General features: G+C 41.6%; 1 protein-coding gene across 1 annotated transcript in view; it reads left to right on the top strand.

Moving 5' to 3' along the window:
• Positions 1-13,983, top strand: part of LOC120810077 (F-actin-uncapping protein LRRC16A) — a 45,532-nt gene that overhangs the window by 4,769 nt on the left and 26,780 nt on the right. Inside the window, 1 exon segment of the mRNA XM_040164306.2 lies at positions 11,638-11,688. Coding sequence (XP_040020240.2) covers positions 11,638-11,688 — 51 coding nt within the window.

Here is a 13,983-nt window from a genome sequence, read left to right as displayed (position 1 = left end):
CTGCAGGGAATTAAATATGTCGTCAAAGGAAAACCAGTAGAGAGAGGTGAGAGCCAGAAACGAGCTTTAGCTTCACATCTCTTGTGCTCGCTAAATGATCTGGGAACACGCTGAGGTGAGAAGCAGTAGGAGCGAGTTCCAACGCAAGAACATTGCACTTCCCGTCAGAGGGAAAACGCCTTATGAGAGATTTAAACGAAGCTCTGTGTGAGGATATTTTCACAGTAAAATATCAACTTCACATTAAGTCCTCTAACACTTTCTAAAGACACTGGACTGTTTGACCCATGACACACAAATCTTTCCAAACTAAAATCTGTGAACAAAAAGTAGCCCCCAGGATTAACTATTGTATGTGACTGCATAGGAGTAAACCGGTGGGCAGCTTGGGGGTAAATATGTACCCCCCAATATGAACAATCCAGGTTATGTAAATACGTCTCTGTTAAAGTACTCTTGAGATTTGCTCATACCGATTTGTGGTGTTCAACAAATGCAGAATACTGAGTGTTTTTAAGCGCTCAGCTTGTGTTTCTGGTTCCGCAGTCGTCCGCTAACACAAGACAAAGCAGAAAAAACACATACTTTGTATAATCGAGTCCTGTGCTTTGCTTGGTTTGGGGCGCTCTTGACGTGGTTATGACAACAATGTCAGTATGTGAGAGCTGGAAACAAAGGCTATAGTGGTACACACACACACACACAGGCACGCACACACACACCAAACAAAGCAAAGAAGTGGGAGTCAGTACTGGGAAGTGAGGAATTCCAGTGGAGTGGTTCTGGTATTTCATGCAGACGCAGAGCATGAGAATGACTTGCAGAGTTTGTATCAACGCACTGCTTGACTGGACTAAACAAATAAACCAGTGTTTGTTGATCTACACACCAACACGGTTTGAGAGCCCAATTATACAGGAAGCGGGTGGAAAAAACAAACACGTGATGGACCTTTAGCTTGTGAGTGTTGTTGTATCTAATGTTGGACGTGATCATGAAAGAACATTATATAAAATAATTTCTGATCAGATGTTGTAAACATAGTCTAAAGTGTTTATTGGAAAAGAAAAATCTAAAGGATTTAAAGATTAGGTTACTCCTCAGCCTGGGAAAACTTTATAATCTTGTCTCTTGCAAGTCTATTGGAGTGCAATTCTAACATGCAGGAGTATGCCGTTTAATATTTTAGAAATATCTTTTGAGACAGTAACTTCAGAATCTACTTTCCGATTCAGTTTATTTGATCTCAGTCTATTCTCACCGTGATCACAGATGAAATTGGAGAAATAACAATTGGGTACGTCAGATATTTGCTTCTTGGTTTACTTAGTAGTGACGTTGACCACATTCAGAGGCATAAGAATAAATGTGATTGAAAGATACTGATAGCACCGTTGTCTTATGGAGAGTAGTCTGGTAATCTGTTGGACTAATAAAGTAGTGACTCTGGATTGTTCTGTTAACATGACAATAATATTGTATGAACAGTTGTCTGTTTAAACCACTTTGACATGATGTTTAAGTTCACAATGATGCATCATAGAGATTTGAATTGACATACGAATAAATACTGAGCATCTAGCTGCTTAATACAGAAGCTGTACCCATTGTGCTTCACAGTATTTAAAGTTTTATTTCATTTTCTTTGTCCGCTTACTGCAGACACATACATCAGACAGTTTGATTTACATCAGACTAAATCTACAGTGTACACTATGCCTATAAAGAAGGAAGCAATATGTTTCTTTCCGCTATCAATTCACGAAGTACACGCAATGCACCCTTCTTCCCGCGGGTCTTTGCTCAGACTGGAGCACTGAAGGGCCCGAGGCTTCTCTTAAGCCCACCAAAGCTTGATAGATACAGTCCTCTCCCTCCTTTTGAAGACGGAGGGATGACGGAGGTACAGATAATAACATCAGTCCATCAAACAAACCCCGCAGAAGAGGCGAGAGGAGAGGAGGAAACATGGGGAGAAGGAGGGGAAGGGGCAGCGAGACGTAGCGTACGGGGCAGACGGGACGCGGGCGAAACGACAAAATCATGGCGCTGCGTTCTGTAAAACTCTGGCGATGTGACGGAGATAAATCACCAGTGACCGAGTGTAATGCTGCAAGAAATAGAAATCAGCTACATCATGTCGTTTCAAAGATTTGAACACAATGCACCATAAAAAAATCAATTGAAGTTCATATAGAGGTGTAACATTGCTAATGGCATTGCTACGTTTATAAAATCATTAAATATATCATAAAAGCAGAACCGCTTGGCTCCAATAATTCTGCCTTCTGTAGTCCTACCACTACTCACGTAGCAGTGATACTCATGCACAGATGCCTACGACACGAGTGTGTGTGTGTGTGTGTGTCCTAGCCAGAGACTGTCACCAACAGTTAACTGCTTTATTGCATCCCATTGTTTGCTTTGGATGTGGGAGTGACACCAACACGGCACAAACTTGCTACACAATTATAAACGGAGAAATGGTACATGGCTCTTTTTATTTTTTTTAGATGTTTCTTTGTGCTCATGTGTGGTTTCCACTCTCAAACCTCTTTTCTTTAGTCCCTCCGACTGTACTTTCCTCAACGCCTCCGGACTTCATTTTGACCTCGATGTCCTTGACCACACATTTATACTGGTCCAAAGGTAGAAAACGTTTAAGAAGCCATGAACTCATCTGAGAATCGACCAAAGCCCAACATCTCGTCCAGCTTGTCATTAAGCTCGAGGTCTGTCATTAGGTACCCAGTTCTGTGCTCCCTGATGATCACCTGTAATGTCCTCCCATGGGAACCTGCACCGTATCTTTTGTTATGGTGCTTAAACCCCTTCCTTAAAGGAATCGGAGCATGTATCATATTTTAAATTCCCTTTGATAACAGACTTTAGTCTTGGTCTTTGCTGTAGGCTGTACAAGTTATATATAGTTTGGCTGATTTCTCTACAGAAAGGTTTCCGCTGTGAAATTATTGCAATTTTGTGTTTTAAGTATTGTTAGTTCTGGTTGGTTGTTTTGGTCGCCCTAAATAATAATATCGTTTGTAACAATGACATAATTCAGATTCAATGTGTTAATCTTTCTTTTCCTCTTTTTTTCCACAAAGTAATTTGGTGTTCTTTGTCCTTTATTCAAAGCTTCATTCCAGGTTCAAACGTTCTAATGTTTTTTGGCACCCAATCATTGTTTCTATTGAAGAGTTAACTCCGTTTGAAGGGCCTCTGTGTTTCAGACCATATACGTTGTGGTTACTATTAACATAATTGGAGGGCATTCAGAGCAAAGAAGGCAGAAAATGAGTCAAGCAGGTCACCATTTCCCTGCTGACTACATATTCTGTACTTCAGTTCGTTCTGCTATACTGGTGTCTTTGATGATTTGTGTTTGTTTTAATGAACCATATTACACTATTGTTGCTACATTTACAGTTGTAATTGAAAAAGTGATGTTTTACTTTAAATTAGAAGTTTAAAAAGACTGTAATCAGCAACCATTTTCAGAAATATTTATCTAGACATTTTGTGTGCCCAGTCTGAAATGATCTCAATATGTGCATTTGTTGAATCAAAGAGTTGTTTTATGTAAATGCATTCAAATAGGATTAAAAAAACCTCACGGTGACTCTTCTCAACTTGGAGCTCATTGGTCGTGTCATAGTGTGACCAGTTCAACCAGAGATGTCTTTCAAAGTAGGTTGAAAGCCGATAATAGATTTATATTATGTGGGGAGTCTAATGTTCGTGCACTGAGCCTCCAACATGCTGCCACACAGTTTTCAGCTTCCTTCTCAGTGGTTTGGTTTCTGCAGTTTATTTTAGGACAGACTTGACTCATCCAGCGGTAAAGTTCAGTTGAGGGCAACATGGCAACAACGTCAAAATATTGTTTGTTGTTGTTTTTTATGACTATTTTGTAAGTGATAAAGTGATATAGTGGTAAAAACTAAGTAATTTCCTTATAAAAACAATACAGCTCTGCAAGGTGTCAAAACACCACATCAAATTCCTCTCTCAAAACGAATCCTTAACGTGTTTAAAGTTCTTTCAATATGCATCAGATACTTTTTGAAATCAACAAAGCACTATTTATATCTGTACAAATTCGATCCACAGCACCCATTTATAAAATCGGTCCGCCTGCTTCTCTCGTCTCTACGTTCTTCCAAAATCCATGAACTGAATGAATCAAAGCCTATCATATGTCACAATGGGATCGGTTGCTGACAATGTTTAATTTTGTCAGCTGTTTGAAGCCGTAGAGCTACAACAGTGCACCGTAGCACGACGCTAAAGAGGCTTCTCTAAAGGCAGATCATATTAATTGTTCACCATCTAATATTGTCATACTACACACCCCTGCTAAGCACTTTATTGTAAAGCAGCAGACGTGGCAGCAACCTTTCACTGCAGTTGTATAGAGGCGAAAAATGTAGCATCTCTTTCATTAATGCTCTTTGCCTTCCTGGTGAAAGTCTAGAATGAAGAGAGAGCATAAAACCCAACCGTGCAGGAAAAGCTCCACATCCACCAACTCGGTCTGCAGTTCTTTTCAATCATGTGTGAGAGAGAAGAAACTTCCCAGTGGGCTCTCGTAACAGGGTTGACCAGGCTCATTATGTCCTACAGTCTGCTCACTCGCTGTCACATTTTAGGAGCTGAGTATCTATCAGTCATAGTCTGTGTTGTATTGCTCTTCAGACAACTGAATGGGGATTTTTTATTTTTATTTTTTACAGCAAGGCTTCGCATGTTTCCAGTCTAAAAAATCCACCCTGGAGAGACATCAACACGCCACATAGCCTGGCTCTGTGCAAGCACCGCCCACAGTCATTCATCTTCATTACCTCATAGGTCAGGGTCATTGTCACTCAGACGGCCTGTAATATAATTGACCCTGTTTGAGGTCGGTGGCTTGATTTTGTTTTGTTTTATAATATTGTGCTGACTTCTAATATCTTTGGTTTCAACTGCTGGATCAAATGTGTAAAATAGTTGTATTATTTCACAGAGCTCTATTTGACTTTGTTTTATTCTGATCACAACAAGAATGTCTTATTCAGAGGTTTCTTCTAAATCCTCAAATGCTCTCTACACGTGAACACGCTGAACTAGTCTTAATGTCCCTGGTGGGCACCGGTACTGTGGGAAAAGTCGCTGCTGGGTGTCACAGTCCAATGCCCTGGTTGGTACAGTGTCAGTCTGCTCTCTGATAGAATGGGTTTTTTTTAGGTCACAGACAACAGGCAGCATTGATTGGATGTTCGTAACGTATGTGCACTACAAGAACAATCAGGCCTGATCGATGGCAGGTTTTCTGTCTAAAAACTGAGGCCAGTCCTTTTGGTCACAAAGTTGGATGAGCCTTTAAATCCATGTTTACAATCTTAAGGATTATCCAGATCACGCGTTTCAAACCAGATGTTTTTTTATGGTGCCCCTACAGCTGATGTTGCATTTTTTCTGCAAACTGCTAACTATCTACCATTTTCCTCCATTGTTCGATCTTATTTAATTTGATTGTTTCTAGTAAGAGCTTATAGGTCAGTGTACAGTGTTCCACTTCATTGACTTCTAGGTCATCATGAGTGTGAATTTTGACTGATCAGCAAAATGTTTAACTGGCCATTAATGTTTCATGACCCTGACTCCATGACCTATAACACATTTCCCAAACACTGATTTGCTTAAAGGGTGTGGACAGTGCTTCCCTCTATAATTAATTTTTTCAAAACCTTTTTAGTTATTTACTCGGGTTTTCTTTTTTTCCCTGATACTCTAAAATGCAAAGCATCCTCTTTTGAGTTCTTACAGGAAACACAGTGGTAGTTTTACATAATGCATCTCATTTTGGTCATTTTTGCTTGATTTTATATAAATGGAATCACAAGATGATACTTGCTTCTCTCATGGGTGTGATTGCCATTTTTGATCTAAACCCTATTTATTGTGTTTCACTATCAGAATCAGCGTTGAGCACTGAGTGCGTTTGTGTGTGTTATTGGTGCTGACTGAGGGCAGCCAACACAAGCACAGAGAGAAATCCCCCTCCCTCCTCTCCTCCTGCTCTGCCTTTGTCTCACTCATTCCTTTCTTCTTCTCTATCTCTCTTTTACATCTCTGTACGTCTCTCTCCTTAAAACAAACCCTGTGCTTCACTTTCCACTTTGGTTTTCTCCTGTTTCTGGATTTGTAAATATAATGAAATGTCCACATCATTTGTTTTTTTCTTTTTTTCCCCGGTCTCGCTTTGTCATGCCTGCGGTCTACAGCGATAGCCAATTTACCCAGAAACCTTGGCTCACCATCACATAGCTATGTACACACACACACACACACACACCTCCTCCCCATTGTGTCCGGCTGGCAGGCTGATGAATGAACGAACCCTTGTGATTATGCCTTATCTCTGTGTCCTGAACACACACAGGGTTCTTAGAGGACAACATGCAGGCTGACACTGTTAAAGGAGCCACCCGTCCACTTTCTAAGAGCCCTGATATCCATCCAGCGTTGGAGGGCATCCTGCCAACCTGGACTATAATCCTAATCTGAAAGTACAAACATTTAATCCCTGGCCCAGGCCCTTTGAAACACTTGGTCAGCCTCTGTTGTGTTCTGTGAGACACATTTGGGAGGTTGATTGAAGCTTGTTAGTGAGGCACTGATTCACAGGAAGTATGTAGAGGTTAGGCATATACACTAAAATCTATCAAGTTATTGTTTTTCTGCCCAATTCAGTTAAAAAAGGATTTCACTCCGAAGACTAATTATCAGCAGCTGTAGGCGCATTTTATAGCATCCAAAATGTTCCATATATTTTTATCATCAAGCGTCTTTATACATTATATATGCCTCATGCATTATTAAACCCATTGTGCAGATCTGCTGACGCTTTGTATTCCGAATGAAAACAAGCAAGAGAAACAATACAAAAACAATTTGGAAGTAAAGCATGAAATCCAACATAATCAGACACCACATTTATTCATGGCTCAGCTCGCTGCAGCTGTGGTCTGATGAGACCGGCCAATCAAATGAGTTCAGGAAGTACCACTGTCAGCCGCCTTTGTTCCCCACCGCGCTCATCCCCTAAGCAGTAAAGCACGTAACGATGAGCAGAGCAGTGATAAAAGAAGATTGATGCCTCTCTTAATTCTCTCCATGGCTGCTGGTGCTCTGTGGGGAGGATTTGCACCAGTGAGAATGGCTTGCTCCAAAATGGGACATCCATTATTTGAAAAGAAAAAAGTGGAACATAATCCCGATAACATGATTAGCAGCTTGTCTATCTGGTGACTCGTCTCTAGAAAATGGTTACATGATCAAGCATTTGTGCTCCCTAAGCAGGGAATGCTTTTACTTTCTTGTTTCTGCAGTGTTTGGTTAGGATTATATTGCTGGCTGTTAGTGTTCTAACAATCGTACCACAGGTTTTGTCTAGAACCTAAGTGAACACCGTGTTCGCTGTAGTGTACCTTTACTTTAGTATTTAGCTTTACAATGGGGAAAATACTACACACATTGTATTGTGGTTTTGGCAACTAGACCTCAGCTGCACTGTCAGCAGCTTGCTGGGAGAATCAATGCATTATAAAACCCCAAAAGGTCTCTGCCTGAGGTTAGAGAGGTGAGGAGTTTTTTTTTTCTCAAACCAGAAAACCTCCAGTTGGCCTCAGAGCAGTTTCCCCCGTGGTGATCTTTTGTGTGTCAGCCTGATTGAGGTTCTTTCTCAGCGTTCCCTCGCTATCATCGCAGACAAGTGGTTATCCTTGGCTTTTAAAGGCAATTCTCACTATAGACGTAGGGAAGGAAAGCAGAACAATGGGCTCCTTCTGCAGTTTAAGGGATTAACCGTTTAAACTGGAACCGGTCGTTGTCGGGATGTTTTGACGGAGCTCTTGGCCATGTGTAAGGCTGAAACTTAACTTAATACTAGAATGTGCGTGTTTTCTGCTCCATGGTCTAGATACACAAGCCTCGATAATTTCTCCTGCACACCACACAAGCAAATGCACATGTAACATAAGCATATTCTGCTACAAGACAACAGAAAGATGGTACGGAATGAGACACTACAAGAAATAAATCATGGGGTTTTCAATGTTGGCTCCTTATCACCAGAACAACTCTTAGAATCCACCGTCATTTCTCTTGTCCCTTCAGCCGCCTCCCCTCTCGGTCTCACGCTCCGTCTCTCTGGTGTCCACTTGTCTTGTCTCAAGGGCTGATCTCTGTTTTGTTCTATTTCTTCCTCTCTCTTTCTGCACATCACTAAAAATACTCCGACACTACAGTGCTGCGTTGACATTTTTAGTTTGCAGCCAGCATATCATGACTCATTAATGCTGCGACACACACACGCACACACACACGCACACACACACACGTGGGCAGTAGGGCCGGTGGTGTGTGGATGAATGTAACGGAGGCTGGGTTGTTTTTAGACTTTGCTATTTGTGTTCATGATTCAACACAAAATAAATTTGTGTGCTTTGTGTTTTTATTTTTTTGGTGTTGAATTGCAGAACCAACATTATTTCTACGACTATGAGTTTCAAACCAGAGCAAAACAGATTAGCGGATTGTGGAAATAGAGGTATGATAATAGGCAGTTTATCGCTGCCAGAGAGTCCTTACAGGCAGACGTGCATATGCCGGCATACATGCAGTTATTTTTCAGCAGAATGCTGACTTTTCTGTTGTCAACTGTTTATGTTTTTATGGTGCCCCCGCAGTTGATGTTGCAAACTGCCAACCCTTTCCCTCCATTGTTCGATTTTATTTAATTTGACTGTTTTATTATTTTTGTCATCGTTCTAACCAGTTAATTGTGTTCTAGGTCTTGTGCTCATCATGAGTGTGGATTTTGACAGATCAGCAATATGTTGAACTGGCCATTAATGTTTCACAACCTTGACTCCATGACCTTTATCACATTTACTAAATGCTGTTTTTGCTGAGAGTACCTGGTCCATCAGGCAAATCGATTCTTTATTAATTGCCAAATGCCCCACAAGATGAAACCAGCATATAGGGTTATTCATTTTAGTTATTTGTGTCCTGTATTTCTGTTGACATGCTTGCTCTCTCACCCTAACAAATAGATGTGAAACAGTTGGATGCATAGACATAATAAAGTGTAAATGCACCCCAAGACATGATGGATGAATAAAACCATCTTTGGCGGGGGGTAGGTTTCCTGTGGCTGAGTGCTGCCACAGCTGAATGACTGCAGATAAAACGCTTCTCTGTGTTGCTTTGGTTCCTACAGAGATTCAGCGTAACTGTAGGCCAGCGTGGTTTTTGTTTAGGGCGGTGAAAACTCATTGACATTCTCAAGCAAGGCTTGGCATTGTATCGCACTTCTTTCATGTGTGAGTGTGTGTGTGCGCGTGCAGTATGGGCAGCTGTTGCCATAGTAACCCAATGTGTGAGAGTGCACATGTGAGTTGGGTCAATTGGAGGGAGGGAGGTAGGGTTGACAGTTTGACAGGAGAAAAGACAAACTGGGTATGGAACTGTAAAACCATTAATCGACTACACAGTGGCGAGAGTCCATGTGTGTGTGACAAATGATACATTTGTGTGTTGTATATTCTGTCAAATGTATATGTATTACTATAAAATAAGAGGCCAAAGACATAGAGACGAGAAGTATGCTTCAAATGCTCATGATTTAATTATTTTGTCTCTCAAATAACAGAGCTGCGTGTGTGTGTGTGTGTGTGTGTGTGTGTGTGTGTGTGTGTGTGTGTGTGTGTGTGTGTGTGTGTGTGTGTGTGTGTGTGTGTGTGTGTGTGTGTGTGTGTGTGTGTGTGTGTGTTGTTACACAGAGAGAGGGTGTGTGACAGCAGATGCTCTCTCTGGTTTGTCGACATGCTCCAATGCTGCTGCCATCTGGTTGGCCGAGTGGAGCCGAAGCGGGTCGGTTGGTCGCCGTGGAGTCATTGGCTAAGGGGACGGCTCAAGGCTTTAAGTTCACTCAAGACACACAAAGTCAGAGAGACCGATACGAGGGCAGTGACACAGAGGGGAGTGGGTGACAACACAGAGGGGTCTCGTGGCTTTGTCCTCTCCCAGAGCGCAGAGGGGCAGTCATGCGTTCACAGCAGGAAGATGGGACGATGAAATACTGCTTGAATAAGTTATAAAGTGGAACAAGCGCTTGTTTTCCAGTGATAAATGTGTCATTTTAGGCAGTGGTTGATTATCTAAGTAATCCATGATTTTAAATGATTTACTTCCGTCTCTTCAGTCTCTCCGGTCAGTTGATACGTCCCCTCTCACCTCAGAGTCAGCGACTTTTGGGCCATTACTGGTTTGGATTGCAGCTGAAGCTATTCAGCTACTGGGAACCAAAGGCTTTTGTGCCCCCAGTGACCCCCTCCGCCACCCCGTATTTTTATGAACTAGATTTTTGTCAGACACGCAAAGGCAGGATTTCCCTCTGTGGAAAATAAAATGGAGAGAGGTTTGCGGGCACTCACAGCCAAAGACCATTTTGTGTAATCCAAGTTCAAAGTTTTGCTGCCAAACCCTTATTCGCAAAACTGATGTCCTTCAAACTGTTCTTCTTTAATGCCAGTCAGTTTATCAGGGACTTTGTTTTTTCCTGCCGTGCTGCCCTCCGCATCTGTCTGGTCGCTCACATCTCTCGGTTTCTCATTTCCTTTTTTAGCCTTTCAATCTTCTTCTTGCTCTTTTTTTATATTCTTTAAACCATCTCCATTATATCCTTGTGTTCCTTGTTTCATTCCCTGCTACTTTATCTCCCTTTTGAGGCCGTTACCTTTCATTTCTATGCTGTAGCATGAAAAACCCAGAAAGGCTAAGTCGCCTATCTTCAGAGCCACGGTGATGGTCGGGCGCGGTGCAGCATCGGCTTTTCTGTGTCCAGCGTGCATGTAGCGTGCAGAGTGAAAAAGAAAGTGGAGGAAATTACTTGCTTCAAGATTTGAGAGATTTCAGCTATGATGATGGCTCATTATATTTGCTTACTTGTTTAATCACCTGAAACTAAGAGCCGTTATGTTTTTGCGAGGTTAGGTTGAGTCCATCGTAATAGTATTAGCATAATGTACTACAGTGGATTGAAGAGATTACAACTGACTTTTAGATCGCTCAAAATATGCAGCGCTGTAATACTTGGTAGAATATCTCTTTCAGTGGTAACACATTCTCAGTCACGTGGGTTGTGAGAATCGTCCTGATAACTGTATCACATTCAATGGCAACCATCTCAATAAAGCAGAATAATGAGGCCGCTCGTCTGGATAGGAATGTCAAGTTCATGCATTCCAGTTACGCCTCTTCAAGCCTTAACTTTTCCTTCAGAGCAGCTGATTAAAAGTAGCTGTTGGTGGTTTCGGGCGGTTCAGCAGGCAGATACGAAGAAAAACACCGTGACCTCCAATGGGCCCACTGAGCGGACCGGGGTGTATTCTGTCAAAATGACTTTTGTGTGTTTGTTTTTGAGTAGGAATCTTTTTTCTTTCTTTCCATACATATTTAGAGTCACGAGCCTTTTCATCTGAATGAGTCAACAGGCGAGCTCTGTGCTCTGTGCCGTTTCCTTGTTCTGGTTGGTCAGTGTATATATTTATAGCGACATACTCATTATTCTCTCTGTTCTTTCAGGCCCTGGCGTCTCACCGAACTTACCTCTTGACCGCGCGCATTCCTGCCAAGGTAAGAGAACTCTAGCAACTGTTCTTTTTCTAACACATACAATTAAGTCCCAGACAAAGTTACAAATCCCTTGCCTGGCTTTTCCCTCCACTCAACATAATCCCCACCAGGGCCAAACTGCTAATTAATTGTGTCTTCAGTAGTAGTTAAAATGTCACAAAACATCTAATCGTCAGACTAAACAAAGCACAGATTCATAAGAAACTGACAGCAAAGTACAGCATCTGGAGTAAAGAGCCTTCTGGTAAGAAAGAGTAGCGCCTTACAGATCAGTCACAATAAAACATAGCATCACCCGGTTTAACAGGTCCAGGAAATACTTAACAATTGCCCTTCAAAAGGCTTTATGCTTCCCAGTCAAACGTTGCCCCTGGGGAGAGATACCGTGATTGATTGGTTGCTTGAGACCTGATTTGTTGGTTTACTGAAGGTAGAAGACACCATTAAGAACAATCAAGCTGACCCTGTTTCACATTACGTCCCCAGTGTTATGAGCTGCAGGTTCAAGATCTGCTTTTTTAACCTGGTCTCCATCTGTTTTCCTACTGGGGTTCTCTCCTCTGCTTTCTGAAGCATTATCCCACTCACCTCGTATGTTTATGTTACAGCAGCATCCCTCCTCTGCACAGCTTTCAGAAAACCTTCTGTCCTCCTCTCCATTGGCTCTGCTCAGCTACATTACAGCCACAGATCACCCTGACTCTTCTTTTGTTTCTTTAAGCCATTCGTTCCGCTTTGTCATTCTCATCCTCGCTTCATTTCCAACAATCCAGATGACCTCCTTCTCCCTGTCTCGCTCCGTGCCTTTTCCATCTGACTTTCTTCCTCCACTCACTACTGTGCCAACGGTCAGCAGGGGCAGCCTTAAATATCTTGAATAAAATGTAATCATTAAAGTATTTAATAGTTAGTTTCACGGACCCCTCTGCAGCTAATGATAATTAGCATGTTTTCTGTATCCAAATTGTTACTCAATATATTAAAAACAAATGACTTAAGTAAGGCTCTTTCTTTTGTTCGGTTCAGATTGTTGTTATTGCATAGCGTCTTTTTTTTTTTTTAAGACAAAGCTTGTCAACATCCATATAAAGCTGATTTCAACAGTATCAGTCCTTTTATATTGATTTTTAAATGTGAAATCTATATTACAGTGGAGATGAGTCAAATGCAAATGAAGATTAGCCTCTGCTCACTGTTCCAGCACGGTGAGCAGCTCTTGACTGCATAAGCCCTCCGTAGATTAGATCCACTTTTCTAGTTTTCTGTTTCTGTTGAATCAAGGCGGAGGCAGTGTTGGGCGTTGATTTGTGCTTCTGGCCGTGTGAATGTATTGTGATCAATCACATGTTAGAATCTCAAAGATGCATCGACAACACACTAGATAACAATCAGGGAATTTTTGCAGCAATGCTCTACTTAGCCCATGGCTTTAATATGAGAGTACTCACAGTTAAACACATTACGGTGTATTTCTTGTCTCTCAGTAGTTGAAATCCTCCTTTAGCCCCTAGTGGTCCCTCCTCTTTTCCCCTTTTCTTTTACCGTGCTGTTGCTGTTTATTTTACCTACCTGGACACTGTCTTGATCGCCCAACTTTCTGCTTCATGTCACAATTATGGGAGTTTACATTTATATCTACAATATACTCTAACCTAATAACAGCATCCTAATGTTCAATATCTGTAATCTCAAAACCCATCCTCCACACACCAAACCCACCTCTGCATGAACACATTTAAAGATACAGCAAAAGGAACAGTGGATTAGAGTGGTTAAAGTGACAGACGGACACTGAACGATTGAGTGAACGACATTTGGTTCCTCCCTGCACCTGCCAGCAGGAGGTCGTTCCTTTGGCTGGATCTCACATTTATCCAAGCGCTCACTTGACCGGTTTTGCTATTATGCCATTTACTGTCTGAATAAAATGAACTAATCTGGAGGTTGTTTACTACATAGTGTAACAAACAAATAGTTTGCATAACAAAATCAAAACAGTGTATACTGCTTTCCTACTTGCATACTCCAGCGCTGTACCAGACTGCATGCTAGACCTACTGTAGGTGTTTGCATCATATTGTCAGTTATACAGTTGAATCAACCTACAGTTTGCTTACATTAGCCACATCCATGCTGCAAACTAGTCAACCAGACAATGTAATGTAACAGCTAATGAAAAAATCCAGTCCACACAATTGAATTATGGGATGGAAATTAGGCTTATTTGTGTGCATGTTTACATTGTACCAGCAATTGTGGTACTTTCATCTCGTAGACCAAACATGAGTTCAAAAC

This window comes from Gasterosteus aculeatus, chromosome 20 (assembly GCF_964276395.1).
Source record: "Gasterosteus aculeatus chromosome 20, fGasAcu3.hap1.1, whole genome shotgun sequence".
NCBI classification, from domain to species: Eukaryota; Metazoa; Chordata; class Actinopteri; order Perciformes; family Gasterosteidae; genus Gasterosteus; species Gasterosteus aculeatus.
This window is presented reverse-complemented; position numbering and strand designations above follow the sequence as displayed.